Here is a 26,127-nt window from a genome sequence, read left to right on the forward strand (position 1 = left end):
TATATTTTATTGATTTTTCACAGAGAGGAAAAGAGAGGGACAGAGAGCTAGAAACATCGATGAGAGACATCCATCAGCTGCCTCCTGCACACCCCGCACTGGGGACGTGCCTGCAACCAAGGTACATGCTCTTGACAGGAATCAAACCCAGGACCTTTCAGTCCATAGGCCGATGCTCTATCCACTGAGTCAAACCAATTTTGGCCTGAACACATTTTTAACTGACTAAAATTATACATTTTATTTTGTGTATATATTTTGTGTATATATAAAAAATGAATTAACCTTCAATAGTGAAGATCCAACATAATTGTACTTAGATGAAGAGCAACTTTATTGAATTATAAGCAAGTAATTCACTTACATTTGGAGCTTATAATTGACTACAATTTAGTCTCTCAATCTTAAACCTTTTCCTACCATGTAAAACCTAGCCTTTTCTTAGACTTTTGAAAACTATTATATCTCGATCCATGCGAATAATAACAAGGGAGCTGTTCTCCAGTGGCCTCATTTGCCTGATAGCTAGGTCTTACTCCACCTCTGTCCGTGAGAACCGGTCCATGGCCACCTCCGGGTCCTCTCTGTACAGATTTTACAAGAGGATAAATATGTTTGTTTGTTGATTCAGACTCAAATTTAATTACTTCTCTGGCATAATCCTGAAATTGCTTCTCCTTTCCAGCCAAAAGTTTTTCAGTAAGTCTGCAATACTGTAGATGGTCTTCTTTTGCTTGTTTTGCATTAAGCTTATTTTCGGCCTATCAAAGAAAGAAAGTACAATTCCATATTGGTAAATGAGACCAACTTTCTAAATATATATAGCATTAGAAGTTGTAGATATACTTTTATAAACTCATTGATATTTGACAAGTTCTGACAACTTGTATACTATAATTTATTTCAGAAACTTTGCCATGTATCTCACAATATCATCATGCTCAGAAGTCGTGACTCAATGAAACTTGCCTTAATAGCCATATATTACGATACATCTTCAAACAATACGGCAAAATAGTTAAAGGCATGAACTTTAGATAAAATCAAATAACCGCGTTTAGAATCCTGTTTCTACCATTTAATAATGCGTACTCTGGCAGGTAGGTGTGGAAGGCATACCAATCACTGTCCCTACCCATCCACTATTTTGAAGGAACTCACTCAAATCCACTCTCCTAAGTCATCCCAATATACCATGTGCCACAGGAACTCCTGTAAGATTAAATTGGCAGTGAATATCTGAGCTAAGTTAAACCAACTACATGCTGTTTCCCAATAATTTGAAGTTGGAACAAGTGATATTTATTTATTTATTTATATTTTATTGATTTTTAGAGAGGAATTGAGAGGGACAGAGAGTTAGAAACATCGATCAGCTGCCTCCTGCACACCCCCCGCTGGGGATGTGCCCGCAACCAAGGTACATGCCCTTGACCGGAATTGAACCCGGGACCCTTCAGTCCATAGGCTGACGCTCTATCCACTTAGCCAAACCGGTTTTGGCTGATCAATGTTTTTCTCTCTCCCTCTTTCTCTCTCATTCTCTCCCACCCACTTCCTCTCTCTAAATATCAATAAAAAAAGAAAAGCAAACTGAAGAATTTATTGCTAGCCCATCTGTACTATAAAACATACTATAGAAAGTCTTCAGGCTGAATAGAAATAGCTAATTCTATGTAATAAAAGAGTAATATGCAAATTGACCCTAACGGTGGAACGACTGGGAACAACCAGTTGCTATGACATGCATTGACCACCAGGGGGCAGACGCTCAATGCAGGAGCTGCCCCCTGGTGATCAGTGCACTCCCTCAGGGGGAGCTCCGCTCAGCCACAAGCTGGACTGCAAGTGGAGCCTCTTCTGCCTCCTCGGCAGTGCTAGGGATGTCCGACTTTGGCGTAGGTCCGCTTCCAGGCTGCCAGGGGAATGTCTGTCAGCTTAGGCCTGATTCCCCCAAGAGCGGGCCTAAGTCAGCAAGTGGACATCCCCCGAGGGGTCCCAGTCTCCAAGAGGGTGCAGGCTGGGCTGAGGACCCCCCCTCTCCCCCGAGTGCATGACTTTTCATGCACCGGGCCTCTAGTAAGCTTGTAAAAAGATGCTCAACATCATTAATCATTAGGGGAAAGCAAATGAGAGCCACAATGAGATACTTTCCAACCCATTATGATGGTTACAATGAACAACAAAACCGCCCTAGCAGGTTTGGCTCAGTGGGTAGTGTTGGACTGGGAACTGAAGGATCCCAGATTTGATAAGAAATGTGAAGTTAGATTCTGTTTTAACCGAGTAGGGGGCATGAAGGAGGCAGCCAATCAATAATTCTCTCTCAGCATCAATGTCTCTCTCTCTTCCTCTCTGAAATCAATAATATATATTTATATTAAACCCAACAACAACAAACCCAGAAAAAAAATTTGTTTGAGAATTTGGAGAAACTGGAACCCTTGAGCATTGCTTGTGGGAATGTAAAAAGGTACAGCTGCTGTAGAAAACAGTACAGTGTTTCTAAAAATAACTAAATATAGAATTACCATGTAACCCAGCAATTCCACTTCTGGGTATATAAACAAAAGAACTGAAAGGAGAAACTCAAACAGATATTTATATGCCAATGTGCATAGAAGCATTCTTTGTCCTCCCCTGCAAGCCTGGCCTCCCTAGCTGCCCTCCCCTGTGTGTCATAGTGACCAGCTGTTCCCGGTTGTTCCACCATTAGGGTCAATTTGCATATTACCCTCTTATTGTAAAGGAGGATATATACAGAGTTATAAAGAGGGGAAAGTAAAATAAAGTTGTTAAGCTGTGTTTTTGTTAATATTACTAAAGCCCTATTGACACTAAAGAAGGATAAATATTTGTGCAAAACACATAAATCTAGTTTGGAAACTTCAATACAGATAAAAACAGAATCTAACTGTTTCTTATATATTTGATTGTGTCATAATGACCAGCTGATCTCTCTTGTCAAAGAAATCTGCTTGGGAACGAAAACTCGCATGAACTCTATATTACATAGTTATTGCTAAAATAAGTATAAACAGTTAGGAATAATTACTATTTTCTGAATATGGGCATCTTGAAGTTCAAGACGTTCTTTATCACTTTTACGTTTTTTCTCCTTTTCATGCTCCCAGAAAATCTGGTCTGCTTTCATGACAGCCAACAAATGTTCTTTTTCCTCGATTTTTCTTAGTCTTTCTTCTTCCTCTTTGTTTTTCATCTAGATGTTAAAAGGTAAAGGAAAACACTGAAACCATGTTCAGCAACCATTGCTCTCTAAAGAAGGCATGGGTTCAGAAGCTCCAAGCAGAAAGTCAGCCCAGAGCAATGCAAGGGCAGAAAACTGTATGCACCTGGGCTCATTCCCGTGTGGACATTTTACTTTGGGGGTTTTTTTTTTGTGGTTTTTTCTTAATCTCCCAAATATCAGGACATACAATGAAAACTTAAATAGAATAATATTTGTTTTAAAAAAAATACAGAAATATTAAAAAAAGCTAGATCTTCTCAAGGTAGGAATATCTTTGTAAGTAAAAAAAATTAGTTGCTACAATGTTTATAAATTATCCAATTTAAATATTATGATAGTCATATAGGAAATAAATTCTGAAGAATTAAGGAATACAGAAATGCAACAGGGTAATTTTTTCTTGATTTGTCTTGAAAACATTCAAATTCAAAGTATACAAATGAATAAAATGTTTTGTTTTTCATACTAATGCAACAACGACAAAAAATAAGGTATCTAGGAATATACTTAACCAAGGAGATAAAAGAACTGTTGTGGGAAAAATATAGGACACTGAAGAAAGACACAGAGGAAGCTATGTCATGTTCATGGACTGGAAGAATTAACATAATTAAAATGTCCATACTATCCAGTGCAATTCCAATGGCATATTTCACCAAACTAGAACAAAAGAGGTTATTACTTTGCATCTATAAATATATTATTTGTGATTGATTGTCATATTATCTTCTGTTAGAAAGTAAACATGGTCTGATTTCAGAAATTCAGGAAGATAATTCATACATTATTTTTCAAATTTGATTTTTTTTTTTTGTCTGGGACACAGATGGAGTAGAAAGGACAGTGGGAAGGGCTTACTTTTTTTTTTTTTTTTTGGTGTAATTTTTATTTGTCAAAATTGAATTGCTTACCGCTAAGACTCTATGTTCTTCAATCGCTTTTAATTCTGCTTTATTTTTTTCAACTTTGTCTCTTTCTCTTTTTTCCCATTCAGCCTCAACTTCTTCACTATTTTTAGCAAGAATCATATCTTCATTGTCAAGTTTCTGTTTTATTATTTCACTCAGGAAGTTATTTATTCTTATTCTACGTTCCTCCATTAGCCTATAACAAAGCAACCATCCTGTTAAATCTTCATGAATAGATCTGCTATGGAGTCAGTAATAATTTGGAGAGTCACATATATTTTTTTAAATATATTTTATTGATTTTTTTACAGAGAGGAAGAGAGAGGGATAGAGAGCTAGAAACATCAATGAGAGAGAATCATGATCAGCCGCCTCTTGCATACCTACCACTGGGGATGCGCCCTCAACCAAGGTACATGCCCCCGACAGGAATTGAACCCAGGACCCTTCAGTGGATAAGGCCGACGCTTTATCCACTGAGCCAAACCGGTTTTGGCGAGAGTCAGATATTTTAAAGGATTGGGGCATTTTTATTTAGGATATTGGGCCAAAAATACTTTTGTCATAATTTGTCAAAAATTTAATTTGTCATATTACATTTAGATATGACAAAGTCACTAAATCACTAAGTGAATTTGCAAAGCAATGTGGGAGAAAATATGAGAAAGTGCACAGTGCCTATCCCAAGGTAATTAACATTTGCATGAATAACTAAACAAAGGGCAACTTTACAAATGCCACAAGAAAGCTAGAAAATTATATGAGCAAATGAAAACAAAAAGAAAAAAAAAGAAAAAATAAAGGCTTCATGGAAAAGGTGACATTTCATCTAGGCTCAAAACAATATTTTAAACACTTTTATTGATTGTCTACTATATGCCAGACATTATTCCAAGTGCTGAGACTAACAATAAACAAAAACATTAAAAGTCTCTGCCATCATGGAGCTTTTGTTATAGCTGGGGTAGAGGGAAAGCAAACAATAAATAATTAAAATAGTGCTAGATCATGCAACCAGGAAAACAAGAGCAATTAAAGGGATAGCAATGGGGCTGTTGGAAGGGAGAGAGAGAATGGGGTGGGTTGTAATTTTAAGGTGGACAGAGAAACCCTCAATGAGAAGGCAATATTTGAGTAATGACCTGAGTTAAGAGAGGTGAGCATTCCCCAGAGAGGGTCCAGGAGAGGTCCCTGTGAGCGAGGAAGAGGAAAGGATGGAGAGAATGTGGGAGCCCAGGCCTGAGGTGAGGCTGGAGGCAGTGGGGAATCAGGACAGGTGTGGAGCCCTAGTGGCCATAGTAAAGACTCTACGTGTGATGTAAAGCCATCAGAGAAGAGCACGATTGAGACAGAAACACGATGTACTGGAGCTGGCTTCCCACACTCCTCTCGCCTCATCCCAAACTCCTCACTAAACTGACCTCTACATCCAAGAGATAATTTTTAAGACCTCATTTAATACCTTTATTGATCTAACACTAAATATTGCTTTTTTTTAAATTTAACTGAAACTCTCCTCCTTTGCTGTTTCTCTGGTTTTCCTCCAATCTCTAGATGTGGTCTTCACCTTACCTTCTTTCTGCATTTGTCCTAAGGACTATGCCATCTTCGCTTCTTACCTATTCACCTTAGGCGAGGTCATCGGTACTACAGTTCTAACAACCGCATGTACAGCAATGCCCCTCGCAGCCGTCTCCAGCCCAGAGGCTCTCCGTATTCCCAGCCTCTGATATTCCAGAGAAACCCCAACTCCCATGCCCCGAACGGAAGTCACTGTGACACAGATGCTCGAGTCATCCACAAAATACTGAGGCCTTGGTTCCTAAAGGCTACTCTCATATCACAACTTCTCATTCACAACAAAGTAATTCAGGTAGTGCTTTATTAATTATGTGAGTTATTTTAAAAGCTTACCTGTTTGTTTCAGCTTCTTTTTCTTTCCTCATTTGTGTAAGACGCTTTTTTGTTTTGATAAATTTTCTAATCTTTTCATCTTCCTCCTCTTGCTGCTGCTTTTCTAAGGCTTTGATGATACTTTTATCGTTCATACATTCCTTAGAGAAAAAGTTCTGTGTTAGCCTATCAAGAAAAATATCTTTCAACATCTAAATATCTAACAAGAACCTATAAAATGGTCACAGCTTCTGATCCAGTCATTTCTCTCTTGGAAATTTATCCCAAAAGAACATCAGAAATATACATTTCGCCGAAACCGGTTTGGCTCAGTGGTAGAGCATCGGTCTGCGGACCAAAAGGTCCCAGGTTCGATTCTGGTCAGGGGCGTGTACGTTGGTTGTGGGCACATCCCTAGTAGGGGGTGTGCAAGAGGCAGCTGGTCGATGTTTCTCTCATCGAGGTTTCTAGCTCTCTATCTCTCTCCCTTCCTCTCTGTAAAAAAATCAATAAAATATATTTTTTTTTAAAAAGGAAAAAAAAGAAATATACATTTCATCTCAAAGTTATTTATAATGGTGACAAGTTGGAAACAAGCTCAAATATTCATAATGGAAAAATGGTTAAATAAATTATACTTCCAGTGACATGGAAGAATATTAATAATACAATTGATGAGTAAGAGGAAAACAGATTATAAACACTAAGTAGCATATTTAGCAAATATATGAGTACAAAGTTTATAATGTATATATAACTGAAAGAAATATATCAAATATTAGTTATCTTTGGGATATGAAATTATAGGCGACTTTCATATCTCCTTTATGCTTTTCTGTATTTCTTTTTAAATAATTCATTTCTTTAAAAATATGTAACTAAAATAACTCAATAATCAGAAAAAAACAAACAAACAAAAAACAAACAAGCACATCTGCCCTAGCTGGTATGGTTCAATGGATAGAGCATCAGCCTGCAGATTGAAGGGTTCTGGGTTCAATTCTGGTCAAAGGCACATACCCGGGTTGTGGGCTTGATCCCTAGTAGAGGGTGTACAGGAGGCAGCCAATCAATGATTCTCTCTCATCATTGATGTTTCTATCTCTTTCTCCCTCTTCCTTTCTCAATGAAGTCAAGAAAAATATATTTTACAAAATAGTTAATATAGTCACATAGTACACACATTAAAAATATTTAAAAGATACCTATCGCGCCCTATCTGGTTTGGTTCAGTGGATAGAGCATCAGCTTGTGGACTGAAGAATCCGGGGTTCAATTCTTGCCAAGGGCACATGCTCAGGTTGCAAACTTGATTCCCCAGTAGGGGGTGTGCAGAAGGCAGCCAATCAATGATTCTCTCTCATCATTGATGTTCCTATCTCTCTTTCCCTTCCTCTCTGAAATTAATATATATGTTTATGTATATAAAGTATGTATATAAAGTACGTATACAGTATATATATGTAAAAATACCTACCTACGAAAAAAATCTTCATTCTCTTATTTCTTGTTCTTCTTGCATGCGAGCACATCCACATAAAAACCACAGCAAGTATAGTTCTCCCCAATACACTTAGAAACCCAATTTAATAGCAACTTGTTTTTAACTCACTATTATTTACAAAAAAATATATTAAAATGTAGTCATTGGACTTTGTACATATTTAGAAAAGATGCTGTATTTTCAACTTACAAAAAATAGTTCCCTCCTTTCATTTATCTCTTTATTTTTCTTTTCTAGTTTTTTCTTTGTTTCTATTTCATATAATTTATTCTGTCGCTTTATTTCCTCAGCGTCACTTTCTTCAGATTTTCTCCTCCTTTCTTCTTCCTCTTCATGTTCCTTTATCCTAAAACAAACCAAAAAAAATGTTATATTTTAAATAAATTAATTATATTACAATTTAGGATAATTTGAGACTGTAAGAAGGAATTTGTGTGTTTTTTAGGGAGGAGGGGGACAAGACATATATAAAGAACAGTGGTTAAAACCAAATCCAAAATGGTTAGCTCAGAATTACCAATAATTCCATTCCTTTGAAATTTGTTTCATTCTTTCTCCAAATTAATTCCCACACTAGGATTTCAAATAGTCCTTTCCTTTAGGAAGAACCAGTTCACTGAAGGACTGTATGGTGGAACGTGACATCATTTTTTCAGAAAAGTCCCTAATCCCCAGCGCTTCTCAGTTTCAGCACTAGACACGCTCTCTACATATGGGTCTAGCCACGCAGGAGATGGGGTTTGATAGAACGAGAGAAACAAAGCTTTCCCATCCCACTGCCCACGGTGGTTGTCATCCCTCCTGTAGCCAGCATTGACCAGCTTACCTTCTGAGTTGGAAGCTCCCAAATGTTGCTTCTGTCAAAGGCCTTAATGTCAGAGTTCTTCAGAGATCCCTAAGAGCCTCCTCACTGTAGAGACCGGGCCAGGACAATTGGCTCCCAAGACCCACCACTATCACTACAGGAGACTCTCCCATCAGTTTATCCCAGGCTCTGAGTGCCCTCCTCTGGTCTCCATTCCTCCACATGCTGGCAAGAACCCTGAGGCCAAAAATGTCTGCCGGTCATCCCATCAACAATGTGCAGGCTGCTCCATGGCCGCTGTCTGCTATCTCTAGTTTTGTTTTGTTTTTTAATTCCAAAATAGGTAGGCACAGGATAGAGTCACAACCTACTTACATGGACTAAAAGACTGAGGAGTAAACCTTTCTGTCACATGTGCCTCTAGTTCAGGGAAGAAAGACATAACATTCAGATCTTTACTTCCAATACCCATGTCCACAGCAGACACCAATGCAAAGCTCTTCACTGCTGAATCTTGGACCTTCCCAACCCAATACACTGGGCAGCCTCTACCTAATAATCAGAGTACCATTTGTCATGAAACCTCTGATTCACATCCGGAAGGCCCCAAATCTATTTGTCTAGCCCAGATCTGATTGGAGCTTATACAGATGTTGTGTTGTCCTCCTTTAAAAGCATTAGGGGCTCCTACCCAAAATTTGGTTCAGATGACCTTCCACGCCCCAAGAGAAGTTGAGAGAAGGTGTTACACTCCTGGGAGAGCTGTCCAGGCACAAGTAGGTCTGGAATGACGTGGGCGTAGCGAAGGGAGCAGATCCGGGCCTTCCCCCAGACTAAGGGGAGGGGCAGGGGAAAAGTTCCTATCACAAGGAGATATAAATTCTCTGCTGGTGCCAAAGGAAAGAGAAGTCCAGGGGCCTTCTTATCAGCCTTTTCAAATGAGGACCACAGGGGAAGGGAGGGTGAGGCCCACAAAGAAATCAGCAGTCAAACATCAAATATGAGGTCTGACTCGATTACAATTCACACATGTGACTTTTATAGAAAATCACCACCTGACTATATACGGACTATGTGTAAGACCAAATTCATACCCTTCTGGTCTCTTGTTCTTATCTTGGTGAATAGTACCACCTTCTTTTTAGCTGCCTATGCCAGAGATGTAATAATCACAACTTAGTGATAATTGGTAAATTCATTTATTTAAAAAATATTTATAATAATAAATTTTCATTTTTCTCTGTTGTATTCAATTATAGAATTGAATTTTCTTAATAAATTTAAGATGTAAGACTCTGGAGCCAAATTGGCAACCCAAACTCACGTGTCAAACGTTTTCCTCCTGATTCCCCTCAATGCAAGCAATGGAATGAAGGAAATTCTACATCACTACTAGAAGCTACAATAAGGTCTTACTCACATACCTGAAGTTTCAAGAGACTTCTGGGGGGGAAATGTGTCAGTAAAGAGTGAAGTGAAGAAGATAATACTTGGCCACCATCCACAAAGACAGAGTCCATCACTGTGAAGGAATTTGTGTTTACCTCGGAGCCTGACAAACACCTGGACTACATGAACAGAAGCCAAAGAAACAACTAAAGCAAATCCTAAATCTGCTTGAACCTCTAACCTGTTGCCCAAGATCACTTGGAAAGGTGATCCTGTGGCCCAAACAAAGCCTACCTGCAAAGACTACAGGGGGCAGATGGCCTGGGAAGGTGTTAGCACTTGCCAGGTAGCTTGCTGGAGATTAATCTGCTACCTATAATTATCTCTGAGCTGCAACCGCCAACATAAAAAGAGAAATGTCTCAAAGGTGATTCGCTGGGCAAATATTTGCCTCCCTTTGCCAACGGCTCTGTCCATAACTTGCACAAACTCTAGGATCTCTACATTGCCAAAGGAAAAAAATTATAATAAATCAAAAAGTTACTCTTCTCTTTTTACTAAGGGTTAAAATAACTGCAGAATACAATCTGGCACCACATACATCCTGAGAATTGATGTCTATGTCACTTAGACATTTGTGATTCTGAGAAATAAATATATATACAAAAATAAAATCATAATAACAAAAAGAGAGATTTGAACACATAAAAATAAATATCTCCTTAAAAATAAATAAATAAATATCTCCTAACTACTAAAAGCCATTCAGAAAGATGACAAAATCTGTAATGACTAATAAATTAGAATATCAATATATATATAAAACTTCTTATTAATCAGTTTTTAATCAATGACAAACATGCATACCAATATAAAACAACCTACACAAGAGAACAATGGGATAACCAATTCACGATAATAAAAACCCAAACAAATGGACACTTACACATGAAAAAATGTTGTCTCACTAAAATTACTAGAAATGTAAATTAAAAGATACGTTTTGCCAAAAACAGTACCCATATTGATTATAGTATAAAGGGTGTCAACATCACTGATGAATGCACTGAAAGCCTCTCAAAGGGCAATTTGGCAGTCATTCTCCAAATGTAAAATCCAAGTCCATTTAAAAAAATCTATCTTATGTAAATACATCTTTGCACAAAAGTTATAAAAGATAGCCGAAACCGGTTTGGCTCAGTGGTAGAGCGTCGGTCTTCGGACTAAAAGGTCGTAGGTTCGATTCCGGTCAAAGGCATGTACCTGGGCTGCGGGCACATCCCCAGTAGGGGGTGTGCAAGAGGCGGCTGGTGGATGTTTCTCTCTCATCGATGTTTCTAGCTCTCTATATCTCTCCCTTCCTCTCTGTAAAAAATCAATAAAATATATATATTTTTAAAAGTTATACAAGATATATGCTAAGGATGATCTGTAACATTGTTAGAAATAGGGGACACCCCAATTTCCCTCAATAATAATTATAATTAAACCAGAGGCCCAGTGCATGGGATTAGTGCATTGGTGGGAGAGTGTGGCCTGCGGGGATCAGGCCATTGTGGGAGCTCTGCTCATCTCAGTTAGCTGAGCAGCTGTGGACCTGCCCTCTGTGTGTGAGCATCTGCCCCCTGGTGGTCAGTGTGTGTGTCATAGCGACTGGGCAATCAGTTGGTCTGGTTGTTCTGCTGTTCAGTCGCTGGGCTTTTATTATATAGGATAAATAATGGTACATGCTTAGTATATAATATGATTATTTTAAAAGATGTGACTGATCCATATATTCTTGCATAAAGATATTCAAGGTATATTATTGAGTGAAAAAATGAAGTCACAGAAAAGTATATTGTATAACATTCAAGTTAAAAAATGTATACACACTTAAATATGTGCTGTATATAATAAGTATTAGTAACTTCAATAAAACATTCTGAAGAGATAGGTATAAAACTTTTTATAAGCCAAAACTGGTTTGGCTCAGTGGTAGAGTGTTGGCCTGCGGACTGATCGATGTTTCTTTTATTTTCCTTTTCTTTTTTTTTTAATATATTTTATTGATTTTTTACAGAGAGGAAGGGAGATAGAAAAGTCGATGAGAGAGAAACACAGACCAGCTGCCTCTTACACACCCCCTACCGGGGATGTGCCCGCAACCAACGTACACGCCTCTGACTGGAATCGAACTTGGGACCTTTCAGTCCGAAGACCAACGCTCTACCACTGAGCCAAACTGGTTTCAGCATGTGTTTTATAATTCTATAATATCCACCCATGTCCACCACCTCCATCAAAAAAGGTCTATATGGCTATACACCAAAACAAAAACAGCTTATTGTGGTGGATTGGATTATTCAAAAAGGCTCTCTCTCTCACTCCCCCCTTCCATGGAGTCTATTTCTCTGTTCCAATGTTGTTAGCCCGAGCCATATGACTTCCTTTAGACTCATGGTGGGCCATGCGTTTCCTTGACCTTTGGCTTTGGGATTAGCCATGGTCTTGCAAGCTTGTGCTCATTCTTTTGCATCTCTGTCAAAGCGGTAAGAAAAGCTTCCCGCGGGTGACTGCTGGCCCTTCATCGAGGGCTTCAGAATGAACACACATGGAGCAGATCAGAGCCTTGCCCACAACAGCAAACCCAGCCAGTCCTGCAGTTTGAACAAAAGCTGCCAGCCACAACCAACCAACCCCCAGATACATGAGAAATAAATTTTTATTGGTGAATGCTGCTAGACTGTGTGGTTGTTTGTACTGTAGCATTACAGTGACGATATATTATCTCTGGGTAAGGGAATAATAATGATTTTTACCCTCTTTCCCTGTATTTTTTTTTTCCTACCTAGTAGGTATTTTAGCATATATTACTTTTATAATCCGGGGAAAAAAAGATATATCCATCATGAGAAAAAGAGGGAGGTACAAATAAGATAATTTATATATACATACTGTTTTAAATGATCATTGGCAACAGCTATTCTTTCTCTGCGTTGTTTTTGTGCTTTTTCTTGTTCTTCCTTAAAAGCTTTCTCAATGTCGAGTTTCATTTGTTCCTCCCATTTTTTATCAGATTTTATTCTACTCTTTTGGGATTCAATCTGGGCATCACGTTCTTTCATCACTCTACTAAGAAGAAGTCCTGACTAAAAAAAAAAATTAAAAAAAATTACAGTATTTTAAGAAAATAAAGTCTAATTGTGTATAAATATGTTAAGTGTGTATAAAAATTCAAGAAAATCCAAGTAGTACATGAAAGTTTTTCAGTCTTTCTGTCTGGTAAAATTGATATTGCTTTGCACTTTCAATGGCCTTTTTTCTTTCTCCTTGTTTATATATTTCTTCTTCCAGATCAAGAATCTGTCTTTCTGCCTCTAGTTCTTCATCACGCTTCTTTTTGGCTTTGAGTTTTTGTTCTTTTATCCCCTGCAAAAAAGACCAAAGCAGGCATCTGTTTTCATTTTTCCATTACATTTTACAAAACTGAACATTGTAATGTGATCATTTGAACTTTCATTATTAGTCTTTATTGTATTTGCATTTATCATTAATAAATAAAACATAAAGTTACACTCATGAGCTAATTTTTAATTGAAATGTTTAGGTAGGTAACACAGTTATATGATTGAAAACCCAAAAATAATATCATTGTATACAGTGAAACTCTCCCTCCAGTCCTAATTTACATCTGCAACCTCTAAGACAACTACTATTTTTAATTTCTTGTGTTTACTTCAAAGTTCCTTCAAATATTTACATAAAAATATATAAGCATACATCTATTATATGATTCAGCTACTCTATACCAAGATATTTACCCAAGAAAAATGAAAGCATATATCCATACACTTACACATGAATGTTCATAAGCAGCTTTACTTTTTAAAATATATTTTTATTGATTTCAGAGAAGAAAAAAGAGGAGAAACATCAATGATGAGAGAGAATCATTGATTGGCTGCCTCCTCACGTCCCCTACTGGGGATCGAGCCTGCAATCCAGGCATGTGCCCTTGACTGGAATTGAACCTGGGACCCTTCAGTCTGCAAGCCGAAACTCTACCCACTGTGCCAAACCGGATAGGGCAGCAGCATTATTTATAGGAGCCTGGAAACAGCTCAAATGTCAACAATTGAACAGATAAACTGTGGTATATATCCATACATGGTAACACCACTTAGCAATAACAGTGAATGAATAATTGATACACACAACATGAAAATATTTCATGTTGAGTGAAATTAATATAGAAAGCAGATCAATAGTTGCCTAGAGACAGGAGACAAAGTGGGGGGGAAGAGTGAGAGGAGTAAAATGGGCTATGAATAAACTTTTCTGGGGCGATGAATATATTCACTGTCTTAATTATAATGATGGTGTCAGGAGTCTATATGCCAAAAACATAAAATTGTACACTTTAAATATGTCCAATTTATTGTATGTCACTTATACCTAAATAAAGGTGTTGAAAATGTGTCTCAATGCATTTTTGTTTTATAGGTAAAAAAAATATATATATTTAAAATATATGTTCATTTATTTCAGAGGGGAAGAGGGAGGGAGAGAGAGAGAGAATCATCAATGATGACAGAGAATCATTGGTTGGCTGCCTCCTGCACAACCCCTACTGGGAATCGAGCCCACAACCCCGGGCTTGTGCCCTTGGCCAGAGTCCAACCTGGGACCCTTCTGCCCACAGGCCGACACTCTATCCACTGAGCAAAAATGGCTAGGGCTATCTGTAAAAATATTTACAAGTATGCTAAGAAAAAATATAAGCCTTCAGTGCTTGTGTACTCCTGGGTGGTCAATACTTACTGCATATGTACGAGCCCAGTGTTTTACCACTTCTTGGGATCGGAGATGCATGTCTTTCTTTGCCTTTCTTTCTGCTCGAAGGCATGCTGCTTTTCTTGTTAAACCGTCAATGCTGTCTCGAATCCTTTCCCACTCATCGTGTGGAATGATGGTGACCTGCCGGAGATCCACTTTGCTAGGTAGAAGAGGCAGATAGAGATCTTGATCTTCGTTCGAGTTTTTTATTTCTAGTAAAGTGTTAAAAATGAATATTAAAAACTTTCAAGAAGAGTGTGATCTTTTTTTTTCCTCAGACATTTCTATATTGGTACATCTAGAAATTGTTTGAAATAATAATTGTATTCTTTTTTTTTTATAACCATGATTGCCCTTTCTTTTCTTTCTTTTTAAATATATTTTATTAATTTTTTACAGAGAGGAAGGGAGAGGAATAGAGAGCTTGAAACATCGATGAGAGAGAAACATCGACCAGCTGCCTCTTGCAAACCCCCTACTGGGGATGTGCCCGCAACCAATGTACATGCCCTTGACCGGAATCGAACCTGGGACCTTTCAGTCCACAGGCCGACGCTCTATCCACTGAGTCAAACCGGTTTCGGCCAATAATTGTATTCTTAAGAGCAACTGGGATTAAATGGAAAGGTTCAACGCCCCGAAATCAAAAGACACAGATCTGAGTCCTTGTTTAGTCATTTCCTTGGTGTGTAAACCTGGGCAAGTCATTTAACTTCTTGGAGTCTTGCTATCAACGTCTTTAAAGTTGAGGTCAATAATACCCACCCAACTGGTTGTTATAAAAGCATTTTTCAATTTAGCTACATAGGAGTTTATAAATGCATAACTTTGGGAATGTTCACCTATTGGGGTTGTAGACATTATAATTGACTCCATTCAACCCCTTTCTAATGGAGTACCAGCAATGTAATTTGGAGAACTGACTACAGTTCCCGGGTGGGCCTCATTAGTTTAAGAATACTTGCATCTCACTTGCCAATAATTATTTCTATAATAAATAAATTAAAAAATAGGAGAAGAGGTTTATTTGAGACTTTTAGTAAAGTTCGTTCTTGTTCTTCTGGTAAAGACATCTGAGAGTGACTCTCAAGCTAGATATGAATGAGGATGCATGAAGGCCAGATTCCAAGAACCACGGCAGCCTTATAGGAGGCTGTAGTGTGAACCACAAAGTGGAAACAAAGGAAGCACCTGGGACAATGAGGATCCCATTATATCTCTAGATCAATCAGATCAATCAGACCTGAAGCCTGGAGCTCCTGTGGTCAGTGGTGCACGGGCTCTGGAAGCAGCGGAAGGAGAGCTGCATGTCAGAAGCTGTGTGGTGCACTGTGATCACTCCTCTGTGACATCCCAAATCTTCAGCAGAGTAACTGCACTCATGAGATGTTTTATTCAAGATCTTTCATTGTTGTTGTTGTTAATCCTCACCCAAGGGTATTTCTTCCCAACGATTTTAGAGAGGGAGAAGAGAGGGGAGAGACACAGAGAAAGAAACATCCAGTGAAAGAAACACATCAGTTGGTGGCCAGGGATTGAATCCACAACCAAGGTATGTGCCCTTGAATGGAATATCAAACCCATGACCCTTCTTCAGTCAGCGGTCCAGTGCTCTAACCACTGAACAATCAGCTAGGGCTTATTCAAGATCTTTTCATGGACTTTGACTCAAGAAGAGAATCAAGAGACTAAAAGCGGTAGAAATGGGCAAGCATAAAGAAATAAGAGAACCCACAGAAAATCTAGGAAAGTTTTTTTACTTTCAGGCCATTGAGGTTGGGACAAGTTCCCCCATCTCTCTGAGGATAAGGAGCTCTGATTGATATCAGAGCTACAGATGACCTCACACATCCATACTCTAATTCACTGGACTGATGTACAGTTCACTCCTCTAAGGGCATTCTTATTTCAAAGACTCCTTCCTCACAGTGGCTCTCACACAAGGCCCGAAGTGGCTGTTCCAGAAATTAAACAGGCCACAGTTGAAAGAAGGAACAAGAAAAAAGAGAGGGGCATAGTAAGACTATGGACAGACTCATGGAGTAGAGAGGGGACAAAAGCAGTGGCAAGTGACCTATGGGTCTCTAAAATCAGTCCATGGGCCTGTCATCGTTTAAACACTTACAAAATCTCTCTTTTTAATTGAGATACATTTCACATATCATAAAACTCACCATTGTAAAGGATAACATTCAGGGATTTTTAATCTATTCACAAAGCTGTGCAAACATCACCACTAATTCCAGAACATAAGTTTCTTGTTTGTATTCAATTATCATCACTACCTCAGCCAGCGGTGAAGTTTAAAAAATGGCACTGATTTAAAAAATATATATGTGTGTGTGTGTGTATATACATACACACATACATATACATACATACATACATACATATGTATATATTGATTTCAGAAAGGGAGAGGGAGAGACAGAAACATCAATGATGAGAATCATTGATCAGCTGCCTCTTGACGCCCCCTGCTGGGGATCGACCAGATCCTTTAGTGGGAAAGCCAATGCTCTATCCACTGAGCCAACCCGCTAGGGCAGCACTGATTTTTATTTAATTTTTTTTTTTTTTTTTTTTTTTTTTTTTTTTTTTAACAAACATAACTGGTGAGCTCTGAGTAAGGTAAATCCAGACTCTTGGAACTGCAACCACACAGATCAATTGGATCAGCCTACTTATTTTTTCTCCACCTCTATTTATATAAACTTTTTCTTTTCAAATGTTTTTTATTGATTTCAGAGAGATGAAGGGAGAGGAAGAGGGATAGAAACATCAAAGATGAGAATCAGCCGAAACCGGTTTGGCTCAAAGGATAGAGCGTCGGCTTGGGGACTGAAAGGTCCCGGGTTCGATTCTGGTCAAGGGCATGTACCTTGGTTGCGGGCATATCCCCAGTAGGGGGTGTGCAAGAGGCAGCTGATCGATGACTCTCTCTCATCGATGTTTCTAACTCTCTATCTCTCTCTCTTCCTCTCTGTACAAAATCAATAAAATATAAAAAATAAAAAAAAATTTTTTAAAAAGGATGAGAATCATTGATCCGCTGCCTCCTGCACGCCCCCTACTGAGGATCCAGCCGGAAACTGTCTTGTGCCCTGACCTGGACATCCTGGTTCAGGGGTCCACGCTCAACCACTGTGCCACACCGGCCGGGCTATTTATGTAAATTTCCCCACCTACCCATTCATCTGAGGGCAAAACTGTCTAATGTACATAGAACCCCGCGCTGCTTTTGACTTGGGAGTCCCCTTCACCTGGACTAGACCCCCTCACCTGTCACCCTCGCCTCTCACCCCGAGTCCAGGGGGAGGGGGTCAGAAACAAGCCCAGGCCAGTGTGGGCCAGTCTAGCTCACCCGGGCATCCCTTGGCCTGCCCGGAGCGCCTCCCGAACCGCACGAGCGTCTCCGCCGAGGTGCCCATGGCGCTTTCGGACTTGGAAAGGCGACCGCGCCGCGGGGCGCTGCAGTCTCCAGAGTTTGGAAATGCCGCGCGGTTGCTTAGCAACGCCGCCGGAAGTGACGGCCGCGGAAGAACCGGGAGCCTGCGGCCGCCGGCTGCGGGGCCGGGGAGCACCGGCTGCGCCTGCGCGAGAGGCAAAGGCCGGCGCTCGCGCGGGGCGTCCCCACGGCCGGCGCGCGGACACTCCCGGGAGCGGGGCGGAGGCCGGCGCAGCTGCGGGCTCCGGTCCGGCCAGCGAGGCGATCCGGGGGCCGGGCTGGTGCCTCATCCTCCTCCGTCAGCGGCCGCCGCCGCCGACCCCTCGGGGTGCCTGCCCTGCCCTCCCCTCCCGGCGGCCGGCAGGTGTGTGGGGCGCGGGCCGGCGGGGTGGGTGCGCCACGGGGCCCCTCGCGCGTGGGCGCGGGGGGGGGGGGGGCAGAGCTCTCCCGTAGCCATGGAAACCCAGGGGCTCAGCGACAGAAAATCGGAGTTTAAATACTTTAGTTTATAATTCGGGCCAGAAGGGGCTTAGTTTCTTAAACATAAGAACCTTCAGCCGAAACCAGTTTGGCTCAGTGGATAGAGCATCAGCCTGCGGACTGGAAGCATCAGCCCGGGTTCGAATCCGGTCAAGGGCATGTACCTTGGTTGCGGGCACATCCCCAGTAGGAGGTGTGCTGATCGATGTTTCTAGCTCTCTATCCCTCTCTCTTCCTCTCTGTAAAAAATAATAAAATATATATATTTTTAAAAACTTCAAACTTGGGAGTTGACTCAGAACACTCATAGTAGGACCTTTAGTGTGTTTAAAGTTGCTTGGTAGATACAGTAAATTGATTGTATTTGGAGGATCAACCAGACCTGGAAGGACACCAGAATCCGTTCAGAGTGGATGCGGGCTTGGTTTGGAAAGACACTTTTCCGACACGTCGAGGAACAAGGGATTTCCTGACCAGCTTGCTGGCTGCAATGCGTCCTTAGGAGGCACCAAATCGGAGTTGTTCAAAATGGAAGGAGAAACGTGTTTAGTCACTAAAGTTCTAACATAGTTTTACCGTTTTTGTTCAGGTTTTCTATCAGATGTTGCACCAGAAGAATGCTGGTAAGTATGAAAGGCGTTAATAAAATATTTGGTTTTGTTGTTTATTTGTTTTTGTGAAGCACAGCTTTTAACATGTCAAGAACAGGGAAAGATGCTGAAGCCGGTGTGGCTCCGTGGATAGAGCATCGACCTGAGAGGACTGAAAGGTCCCAGGTTCGATTCAGGTCAAGGGCATGTACCTTGGTTGCGGGCACATCCCCAGTAGGGGGTGTGCAAGAGGCAGCTGATCGATGATTCTCTCTCATCGATGTTTCTAGCTCTCTATCCTTCTCTCTTCCTCTCTGTAAAAAATCAATAAAATATATTTTAAAAATAAATAAAATAAAATATATTTTTAAAAAAACTGGGAAAGAGATTCTACCCTCCTTGCCCACTAACAACTTAGCCTGCCACAGTTTTGTAGAAGCTGCAGGCCCCGTGGTCAGAGATGAGTTACAGCAGAAGCAGGAGTCAGAATATCAACAATTTTACTCCAGTCTCAAAGTCAGAAGTCACCTGCACATGGAGTTAGGCTAAGGAACCCAAATCTTTTTTTTTTTTTTAATATGTTTTATTGATTTTTTCAGAGAAGAGAGAGGGATAGAGAGCCAGAAATGTCGATGAGAGAGAAACATCGACCAGCTGCCTCTTGCACACTCCCTACCGGGGATGTGCCCACAACCAATGTACATGCCCCTGACCGGAATCGAACCTGGGACCTTTCAGTCCGCAGACCGATGCTCTACCACTGAGCCAAATCGGTTTCGGCAGGAACCCAAATCTTTATTATAATGGACAATAAGCATTTCAAGGCTACATGTCTTATTTATTTATTTATTTATTTATTTATTTATTTATTTATTTAAAATATATTTTATTGATCTTGTATAGAGAGGAAGGGAGAGAGATAGAAAGTTAGAAACATCAATGGGAGAGAGTCATCGATCAGCTGCCTCTTGCACACCCCCTACTGGGGATGTGCCCACAACCAATGTACATACCCTTGACCGGAATCGAACCTGGGACCCTTCAATCCGCAGGCAGATACTTTATCCACTTAGCTAAACCAGTTAGGGCATAGGTTCACATTCTTAAAATTGAATCTTTGTGCATATCCTAAATTTTTGAGACTTTTATTTCAAGTATGCCAAATCTTTGAATGTTTATTGACAGCAGAATGTAGTATTTGTCTGTTATTTAGCAAATAAAAAGAAAAAGTGGAATTTGTAATTCTCAACATAATCAGTGTAATACTTGTGATTGTATCCACCAGGTAAAAACGTATATTTACATAACATTTCATTTTACATTTAAGGTTTGTGTTTAAACAAGATTTTGATTTTCCTGTTGCCAATAGGTGCTTTTCTGGTATAAAAAAAAAAAAAATAGCATCTTTAGAAAACAAATTTTAAAATATCTTAAATAAGCTTTTATTACTTTTAGGAGCTAAGAAGTCTCTGTTCCTTTGCTCCAAACCAGAAGACTTTGTTACCTGCATATAGAGTAGGAGTAATGTTGTTTAGAAACGGGCTGGTGTTGGAAAATGAAGATTGTCATGACTGTAACTCTATGCTGAAATAAGATTAATTGTCTTGGAAATACTTAGTTGGGTAAGTATTTTTAATAAGTATTTTTAAATAATTTAAAATATTTAAAATTTTTGTGAAAATTTGAATACAAAATATATGAAATTAAAAAAAGTTCACTTTCAGATAGAAATTAATAGTGGTGGCACTATATTAACTTCAGACTTATGACATATCTCAGTATTTTTAGGTCAATAGTTCAGGAAATTTAGTAACTTGTAGCTAATTAAATCTAGGCTTGAGGAAATTTTTAACCAACAATGAGTTATACTTGAAAAAATTTTAATTCAATTCAGAATGCTTAAAAGTCATATTTAATTTAAAATATGCCTAGGTACGGTCCTAATGTAATTGTCAACTATGCCTTGTTGCTATTTATTACATTGTTTCTATGGGAAAGTTAATTCTGCACTTAAATCTCTGGGAGCCAGTCAGAGGCAGCTAAATTAGGCATTTGGAGATTCAAGGATACAGAGTCTCAGGATATTACAGGGTAGGGCACACAGTGTTCATTCTTGTAGTATCATTGATTAGTTATTGTATTATTTTTCATACAAATAACTGTGTGCCCCACCCTGTATATATCTAAATTTACACAACAGGAGATACCATCAAGATTAATTATTCTCCAGATATTCTAAATTGAGAGACATTGAATACTTACTCTTATCTGGGTAATGACCTCTATTTCACTTGCTGGCTATGTATTTAAAAAATATATATATATATATATATATATATATATATATATATATATATATATATATATATATATATATATATATATATATTCAGAGAGAAAGTGGGAGAAAAAAGTATCAGTGATGAGAGAGAATCATTGATTGGCTGCTTCCTGCACTCTTGCACGCCCCCTACTGGGGATTGAGCCCACAACCTGGGCATATGCTCAGACCAGGATTCGAACCAGGACCTCCTGGTTCATAGGTCAATGTTTAACTACTGAGCCACGTTAGCCAGGGTTGCTGGCTGTCTATTGTAATAAACCAGAGAATATATGTGGTTAAATGCCATGTTTTCCTTTTTTTTTTTTTTTTTAAGTTAAATTTATTGGGGTAACATTGGTTAATAACCTATTTTCCATTTTTATTTGTCTCTTTTTTATTATTGGGGTTCTTCACTTTTCTTTGTAGAATTTCTTGCTAAAACCTCAGAATGGTTATGAAGTATATCACAGAGGTATTATTATAGGTAGTATGTACTTTAATGAATGTTTTCATGTAATTAAACCTCTTTTTGTTAAAATGACCTTAGTATCTTATTTTTAAACTGATCAATACTCTTTAAATACTGTATTTTATTTCTTAGACACTAGTGTGGTTCTTAAAAGCATGAGCTTTGAAGTCAAGCAGACCTGAGTAAAAATTTCAGCTCTGACATTTAACTAATACTTAACCAACCTATCTAATACTTAAGCACTAGTTTACGTATCTTTAAAGTGAGGATAATTCCTACTTAATAGGATTATGATAGTTAAATGAGATAATTATAAAATTCTTAGTTAAGTGTCTGGTATATGGTGATCTCACTAAAAATATTACTCTTTTTTTTTAAATGGTTTATACATACTAATTATAGTTTTTATTTTGGTAATATGTATAATATTATTTTTACATGATATTCATTCATACCATCTGTTAACCAATTTATTCTTTTCTCTTGAGATGTATAGTTGACCTATATTATCTTTAAAGTAAAAGATTTAAGTAATTGTCATATCATAAGTAATGTGATTACTCAATCATATTACTTATTGATTATTTGGCACTCTGGTCAGGGCATATACCTAGGTTGTGGGTTCCATCCCTGGTCAGGACGCATACAGGAGGCAACTAATTGATGTTTCTCACATTGATCTTTCTCTCTCTCTCCCTGGCTTTCACTGTCTCTTTCTCTCCCCCCTCCCCTTTCCCTTCTCTCTGAAATAAGTAAGTAAATAAATAAATGTAAAAATTGTTAAAAAAAAAAAAATTATTACTAGTTCAGAAGAACTAAACTAACCTCCACTCCAAGTAATTTGGTTAGAATTTCAAGTACAGCATCCTGTCACCATTTAGTTTTAACATTGGCATTGATATTAGAAATTGATTGCAAGCTAAACACTTTTTTAAAAAAAATATATTTTATTGATTTTTTACAGAGAGGAAGAAAGAGGGAGAGAGAGTTAGAAACGTCGATGAGAGAGAAACATCGACCAGCTGCCTCTTGCACACCTTCTACTGGGGATGTGCCCGCAACCAATGTACATGCCCTTGACCGGAATCGAACCTGGGACCTTTCAGTCCACAGACCAACGCTCTATCCACTGAGCCAAACCGGTTTCGGCCTAAACACTTTTTTTTGTTCACTATTAATCACCATTACAATTACCAACTTGAAATTTTTGTTGTTGTTTTTGATTTTTACAAAGGAGACTTCCCTTCTTTCTTTTCTTTAAAAAATATATATATATTTATTGATTCTTTACAGAGAGGAAGAGAGAGGGATAGAGAGTTAGAAACATCGAACAGCTGCCTCTTGCACTCCCCCTACCGGGGATGTGCCCACAACCAAGGTACATGCCTTTGACTGGAATCGAACCTGGGACCTTTCAGTCCGCAGGCCGACACTCTATCCACTGAGCCAAACCGGTTTCAGCCAACTTGAGGTTTTTGATGTGATTGCTAATGTCTGTTGCAGAATACTTCATCCAGTAGGAAAAATAGCTGATTGGCCCTCGGAAATCCAATCTTCTTATATCACGCTGAAGTTAATGAAAGTAGACTGTGCATTGAAAATTCTACAAGATTATAGGCCAGACAACTTCAATGAAAGCAGTGTGCTTTTATCATTCCCCAACATTACAAGAGAACTCACCACCAACTAGAAGCTCTTAATCAGAAATAAGAGCTATTTTTAAGCAAATTTCCTATCAATTAGTGATGGGTTCACTTCTGTCCTACTGGTTTGCTCACAATGCAACCTTTATCTTTCTCTCTACCCATTACAAACTCAATGATCTTGCTCTTTTTCCTGTATGGTAGAGATGTTTCTGTGCTGTGTAATTAAATACTTAATGATATACTGTTTTGTGCTAATCTCTGATTGTTTTAGATGTGCTGTGTATTCTCAACTAGATTATAGACTTTGTGGCTAGGACCATATATAATATTTCTTTGTTAATGCTTTTTTTTTTTTTTTTTTTTTAAGAAACATTAATGTGAGTGAAATATAGACTGGCTGCCTCCTGCACATCCCCTATGAGGGATTGAGCCAGCAACCCAAGCATATGCCCTAATCGGGAATGGAACCAGCAGCCTTTCGGTGCAGGGAACAGTGCCCAACCAACCGAGCCACACCAGCCAGGACTGTTAATTCTTTTTATGCTAAACATGATAGGCACCAAGTAATGTCTTATTGGAAAATCTAAAAATAGCCATTTGTTTTGTACAACTGTGACCAGAGCTCAAGGCAAAAACACTTCATGTCCATGTGGGATAGAAAATACAGTTACTCTAAACACGTTTTTAAAAAAGTATTTAAAGTTTGCAAGATTTATTTTATTTTATTTCATTTTATTATTTTTTTTAATTTTTTAATTTTATTTTATTTATTTATTTATTTTTGAGTTTTGGGTGTGCCCAGATCCTATTCATCAAGATCTGGGTAAGCTCCTTAGTTTTTTGGTTTTTTTTTTTTCGTTTTTTGTTTTGGTTTTTTTTTTTTAATATTTTATTGATTTTTTACAGAGAGGAAGGGAGAGAGATAGAGAGCTAGAAACGTCGATGAGAGAGAAACATCGACCAGCTGCCTCTTGCACACCCCCTACCGGGGATGTGCCCGCAACCAAGGTACATGCTCCTAACCGGAATCAAACCCAGGACCTTTCAGTCTGCAGACTGACACTCTACCACTGAGCCAAACCGGTTTCGGCTAAAGTTTGCAAGATTTAATGTTATGTTAAGTTTGGTCTGAATTTTGGTTAGTACATAGAGACCTATTGTTTAATATGAAGATTATTGTAAATTAGAGGCCCTCTGCATGAAATTCATGCATGGATAGGGTCCCTTGGCCTGACCAGCAATCAGGGCCAATCCAGGTCTTCAGGCTGCCAGCCAGGGCCTTCCCCAGCTGCTGGCCTGGGTCCCTCCTTCATTTTGTGCTGCCCCCTGGTGGTCACCTCGCATCATAGCTAGTGATTGAACACCTGGTCTCCTGGTCGAACTCCCGAGGTGACAGTTTGCATATTAGCCTTTTATATAGAGAAATATTTTAAACTAATAAGTTTGGCTGTGATGACAAAAATGAGTAATTAGCATACATTTTTCTGTATTATTTTTAAACATTTCTAAGTAAGACTGTAAGAGAATAATTGTTTCATTACTTCTCTCAATAGCTTAATTCTAAATGCTCAAGGAATAATCCCCATAGGATCATAATAATACCGTGGATATCCTTTTTAGATATTCTATTTTCCATTCACTTAAAATACTCAAATATGAACTTTGCTTCTTAGGCAAATATGCTTAAATGGTAGTCCTAAAATGCTTAATTATTTTAATTTGTTTATGTTCACCCTATGTTTTAGCAGATTCACCCTATGTTTAATGCTCAGTAATGTTTATTAAATAATAGCTATATATGTAAAATGGAGTATTTAGGGAATAATATTTCTTCTTTTTCAGGGTATCCTAAATCTGTTTTGGAACCATGAAAATTTTGCTGGTTTTTGACTTTGACAATACCATCATAGATGACAATAGTGACACCTGGATTGTACAATGTGCCCCAGAGAAAAAGCTTCCTAACGAACTACAGGATTCTTATAAAAAAGGATTTTGGACAGAATTTATGGGCAGAGTCTTTGAGTATTTGGGAGAGGAGGGTGTAAGAGAAGATGAAATGAAAAGAACAATGGCATCAATACCTTTCACTCCAGGGATGGTGGAGCTTTTAAACTTTATAAGAAAGAACAAGGACAAATTTGATTGCATCATTATTTCAGATTCAAATTCTGTCTTCATTGATTGGGTTTTAGAAGCTACCAATTTTCGTGATGTGTTTGATAAAGTGTTTACAAATCCAGCAGCTTTTGATGGCAGAGGTCTTCTCACTGTGGAAAATTATCATGCTCATTCTTGCAATAAGTGCCCCAAAAACCTTTGCAAAAATGTAGTTTTGGTAGAATTTGTAGATAAACAGTTACAAGAAGGAGTGAATTATACACAGATTGTTTATATAGGTGATGGAGGAAATGATCTTTGCCCAATAACCTTTTTAAAGAAAAATGATGTTGCCATGCCACGGAAAGGATATACTTTACAGAAAACTCTTTCCAGAATGTCTCAAAATCTTGAGCCTATGGAATCTTGTGTTGTAGTTTGGTCTTCGGGTATTGAAATAATTTCTCATTTGCAAGTTCTAATAAAGGAATAATATGCCAACAA

General features: G+C 38.6%; 2 protein-coding genes across 4 annotated transcripts; one reads left to right on the forward strand and one right to left on the reverse strand.

Moving 5' to 3' along the window:
• Window positions 1-18,305, reverse strand: CFAP210 (cilia and flagella associated protein 210; the record flags this gene model as incomplete). 3 transcript variants are annotated; one of them, XM_084892320.1, is made up of 9 exons in its annotated part: window positions 1-761; window positions 3,056-3,220; window positions 4,162-4,354; window positions 6,073-6,212; window positions 7,745-7,901; window positions 12,687-12,880; window positions 12,987-13,160; window positions 14,553-14,727; window positions 17,932-18,305. In XM_084892320.1, the coding sequence occupies 9 exons, from the start codon at window positions 18,303-18,305 to the stop codon at window positions 417-419; spliced, it is 1,917 nt and encodes a 638-aa protein (XP_084748446.1). In that variant the 3' UTR covers window positions 1-416. The 3 variants fall into 3 exon arrangements, with proteins under 3 accessions (XP_084748446.1, XP_084748447.1, XP_084748448.1); XM_084892321.1 differs by having other exon boundaries at window positions 14,553-14,779; window positions 17,932-18,045; XM_084892322.1 differs by lacking the exons at window positions 12,687-12,880; window positions 12,987-13,160; window positions 14,553-14,727.
• Window positions 18,159-26,127, forward strand: PHOSPHO2 (phosphatase, orphan 2). Its single transcript, XM_084892361.1, has 4 exons — window positions 18,159-18,379; window positions 19,085-19,118; window positions 20,541-20,707; window positions 25,366-26,127. Exon 4 carries the CDS (start codon window positions 25,391-25,393, stop codon window positions 26,114-26,116), a length of 726 nt encoding a protein of 241 aa, XP_084748487.1. The 5' UTR covers window positions 18,159-18,379; window positions 19,085-19,118; window positions 20,541-20,707; window positions 25,366-25,390; the 3' UTR covers window positions 26,117-26,127.

Source organism: Pipistrellus hanaki, assembly GCF_964339955.1.
Source record: "Pipistrellus hanaki genome assembly, chromosome: 8".
Taxonomy (NCBI): domain Eukaryota; kingdom Metazoa; phylum Chordata; class Mammalia; order Chiroptera; family Vespertilionidae; genus Pipistrellus; species Pipistrellus hanaki.